This window comes from Pteropus medius, unplaced genomic scaffold, assembly GCF_902729225.1.
Source record: "Pteropus medius unplaced genomic scaffold, Ma_sr-lr_union100, whole genome shotgun sequence".
Taxonomy (NCBI): Eukaryota; Metazoa; Chordata; class Mammalia; order Chiroptera; family Pteropodidae; genus Pteropus; species Pteropus medius.
The window spans coordinates 2,579,774-2,584,100 of NW_024350924.1; the positions used below are offsets into that span (position 1 = coordinate 2,579,774).

General features: G+C 49.9%; 1 protein-coding gene across 7 annotated transcripts in view; it reads left to right on the top strand.

The window, feature by feature from the left end:
- The first annotated feature begins 1,449 nt into the window (after positions 1 to 1,449).
- SYPL2 (synaptophysin like 2) overlaps positions 1,450 to 4,327 on the top strand; it is a 15,632-nt gene continuing 12,754 nt past the window's right edge. For 2 of the 7 annotated variants that reach the window (XR_005648186.1, XM_039841111.1), the window contains exons 1-2: positions 1,452 to 1,873; positions 2,018 to 2,095. Coding sequence is in view for 5 of the 7 variants with exons in the window: in XM_039841111.1 (XP_039697045.1) it covers positions 1,820 to 1,873; positions 2,018 to 2,095 (132 nt within the window). In the remaining 2 variants the exon portion in view is untranslated. Of the gene's footprint in view, positions 1,874 to 2,017; positions 2,096 to 4,327 lie in introns of all 7 variants that reach the window. The other 5 variants (XR_005648185.1, XM_039841113.1, XM_039841115.1 and 2 more) reach the window with 4 other exon arrangements.

The window sequence follows — 4,327 nt, forward strand, 5'->3', positions numbered from 1 at the left end:
AGTTTAAAACAATTTGAAAAATACAGTACTGTGGTGAATGTCTATGTATTGTTTCTAGATATAGTTACATAGAGAGTAAAAGTATTAAAGTATGCATGAGGCTTGCAAAAAAATGCAGGAGGGGATAGTGGTTACTTGTGGGGAGGAATAAGGAAGGATATGAAGGTACAAACAGGGCTTCGATTTTACATGCAATTTTTGTTTTGAAAGAATGGATTTGGGACAAGGCAGTGTTAACAAGCATAGTTGGTGGATATGTGGACTTCTGCTGTATTCTGATTCTTTTCTGATTGTGTTGTATTCTCTATGCATACTGTAGTGGACACTGGTAAGAAATATTATTTCATATTTGTATTATGTGGACGTTTACATACATCACACCACTTAACCCTCATAATGACCCTATGCAGTAAGTAGGAAAGAAATTATTATCCCCATTCCATAGAAAAGGAATCTAAGACTGCAGACCAATTTATTAAGAACTGGATTTGAGGACTCAGTTGTTCCTTATATAGCCTAGATTTGCATGGCAATCTACTAGAGAAGTTTCCTTCAAGTCCAGGAGGCCAGATCCAGCCCCTCCCTCCTACCTCAGCTTTGGGAAGGCTCTTACTCAATGGAGGAATGAACTGATGAATAATAACTAAATGCTTGTTCAAAAAGCAGTCATTCCGAAGTACCAGAGAAGACCTCCAAGAATAACTTTGCAAGGAGGCGAATATGAGGGGTTCTCAGGTTCTCTCCTCCTGGCACCGCCCACTGGCTCACTCCAGTGACCTTGGACAAATCACTTAACCTTTCACTACTTACATTTACAATCTGATAACCCGAAAGTGTAAAATTTATGACTGCTCACTCGGGGCTCCTGCCGAATACTTTTTGAAAGTCAGGACTCGATTTAAGGTCGACCATAATGCAACAATGTCAACTTTTCAACACAAATTTCATTCTCAGAGCCCCCAATTTCTCAGACTATTTTCACTCATTTAAGTGGTAATAGCTTAAAATGGGAAAGTGAGTTTATATTTTTAAAAGATTCATATCTTTTATATTTTTACATAAGAATGTCTTTTGTTGTTTAAAAATTAAAGCAACGCCTAACTAGACAGAATAAAAAGTGAGCAATACATGTTCTATTGCCTCTTTTGTTGGTATCGGCTCCTAAAGCTTTTGGAAGCAAGCGGTTTGTTAACAGTAAGGTGTAGAACTTTCAGTCCTGATAACACTTTATGAAAATCCTTTAGGTTCTGGGTATTGGGGTGTGGAAGAAGAAGAGGAAAACGGCTCCAAACCCAGGGAAATCGGGAAAGATAAGCTAGGAACAGGTGCGTCCCAGAGCGCCAGGCTAGTTCTCGACATTGGCAGAGGGTTGGAGCGGCCGTGGTGTTTCCCTAGGGAGGCTTCTGGCAAAGAACTTGAGCCCCCTTGCGGCCGAACTGTCCACAGAGGCCAGAGGTCCCTTTAAGGCGCCCAGCAGGCAGAGACAGGGGAGCAGGGGGCGGGAGGAGGGTTCCCGAGCTCACGCCACGTGACTCGGCGGCCAAGTTCACTCGCGAGTTTGACAAGTTTGAATCGGACTCGGGGGCTTTCTGCAGCCGGAGGGGCAGCGCAGCGGCCGCGGCCTCGGTGAGCGCGAACAGCAGCGCCCCCGCGACTCACCTCGCCAGCCTGGATCCCCGGCCGCCGCCGGCCGCTAGCGCACCCCCACTGCTCGCGTCCCTCGCCGCGGGTCAGCAGCCCCTAGCCCCACCGCGGACCCCACAGCTTCCACGCAAGGGAGTCAAGCGCCCGCGCCGCCCTCCGGCCACGCTGCGCAAGCATGTCCTCGACCGAGAGCTCGAGTCACCCCGCGGACAAGTCGCCGCGCCGGCAGGTACTCCCCTCCGCCCCTGGGGCTCTCTCGCCGCCCCTTCTCCACCTTTATTCCACCCCCTCTCCCAGGTGTGGGTGGGAGGAGGGGGACCAGCGCTTTCCCGGGGTTCCCCACCACCCTTATCCCCGGCGCGCTCTGTCTCAGCAGGTGGACCAACTGCTCGTGGGGCTGCGCTGGCGGCGGCTGGAGGAGCCGCTGGGCTTCATCAAAGTTCTCCAGTGGGTGAGTCGCTGCCCCGGCCGCGGGCTATTTCGGGAGCCTGGGCTGTGACGCTGACCCGAAGCAATGTGGCCAGGGAAGTGCCTGGGGGGGGCGGGGAAGGTCTTGTGGCCGGCCGCTGCGGAAGGGTGGGGGGCGGTGACAGGTGGGCGGGGGAGGGGCGGGCTGGGGTGCTTCTCCAGCCCTTGGTGGCAGGAGGGTGAGAAGCAAAGGCATGCAGAGTCCCGGATTCGGTCCTTCTATGTGCAAGGAGCCTTTGCCCAAGGCGCTCACATTTCACCCGGGCGAGAGGACCCGGGTGTAACCTTTCCAGAACTCTGATCCTGCACATACCGCTCCTCGGTAGCGGGAGGGGGGAAGAGCACAGAGAAGGAAAAGAGGCAGGCGATGGAAACCGTCCTGCACCCAAACCCGTCAGGAGTTGGCTGATCCTGGAGTTGGACTCAGGGGCCAGGGTCCCCGGCTGGTGTTTGACTTGTCCAGGTCACTAGAGTAATCCAGGTTCCTGTCACTGAGTGCGGGAGTGGATGAATGAACGAATGGAGTTCATGGCTCTAGGGTTAAATAAAAGAAAAAAAGAGAGAGAGAATAAAAATCATAGTGTGGCCAAAATGTGGCTTGTAGAAGATAGATAATCTGGCTGGGAAGCTGAGCTTTGGGTTCCAGACCCGGACCTGCCTTTTTCTGCCATGTGACCTTGGGCAAGTCACTTCTTTGGACCTCAATTTCCAACATTACTCAGATGTTGATCACACCAACCCTAGAGTCCCCTTCTACTATAAACGGGTTGGCATGATAGAATATTGCCGTTCCTTAGACTTACCCTGTGACCTTGAAACAATCACTCTCTCAGAGCCTTAGTTTCCCCTATAATGGGTCTAGGGGAAATACAGTGTCCTTACTTCTCTGGTACTTTGAGACAGTGGTATGCTCTTTGTCCTTCCCAGTGCCCAAGACCTCCTGGGCATAAGTTAGGGATGTGGACAGGTGCAGTCACTCTTTCAAATCATAAAAACTAGATGGGAGCATTTAGTGTACTATCGCAGAGAGATTTAAGTTAGACTATCCACACACCAAGTGGTGTGTGAATAACTTATTAATGTGCTTTCAGCACAGAATTCAGCTAGAGAACATTGCTGTTAATACTGAGGAGGATTGAGTTCCTAAGGGCTTTTAACTCACTGGAGACAGGACTTAGCACCATGTCACTGATTCCAAAATCATCATTTGGATGAAATCATCAAATCTGGAGTTCAGGAGCAATAGTGCATTTGAGGTTATCTCTGGATATCTGAGACCCTGACTGGGGCTATGGGCCAGCCTGGGGACCTTCCAAGTGCAAACTCTGGGACCTGGTGGGGACTTTCCACTCTCCCTTCTGCCTCAAGAGCAATTGGACCGACTGCTGACTGAGCTCTTTCACCTCCCCCCATTTTTCTGTTCTGACCCACCACATGAGGACCGGAGAGGGCCATATAAGAATGATGTTAAGTCTCCACGTGACTGCCATCCAGAACTAGGGAGCCATTATGAGTGATCTGGAGGAGCAGAGCCTGAAATGTAAGAGTACAATTTTATCATTAAACTAGACAAATGGATCTAAGGGAAATTTGAGAAAGACTGTCAAGGGACAAGGGAAACAATGAGGTTATTAGACCATGGAATCATCTTCCATGGGGGGATTCTGAAAAACTTCCTTTGCAACCCTTCTATCCTTCCTTCGACCCCTCCCCCTCCCCTTGCCCCAATACCCACCACATTTCTATAAAGGCTGCACAAAGCAGTGCCTAGGGAAATGATCTAGACTCCCCCCAGGCTCTGCACTGATCCCTAAGAATTAAGACCTATTTGATTTTTATGATCCTCAACTTCTTAGAGAGGGGATGTATTTTCCACTCACAATGCTAAGTCCAGGGGCTCAGGGCTGGACTCTGAGCTCAGCCTTCATTTGAAGGGCAGCCTCATCGGGAGACTTGATTTGCTTTTACCACCATCCTCACAGCCTGGATTCAGAGCATGAGTTTCACTTGCCTTGAGTCTCTGCAGAGGAGCTAACGTGAAAGTACACAGGAACCAGCACCAGAAATGACAGTGAAAATGTCATTTGGGACTTTCACTCATTTCCTGCTTGGAGGGATCAAATGCTCCTGACTGGAAAAGGGGGGTGGAGGAGGAGGAGGAGGAGGAAGGAAGGAGGAGGAAGGAAGGAGGAGAGAGAAAAAAAGCGCAAATCTC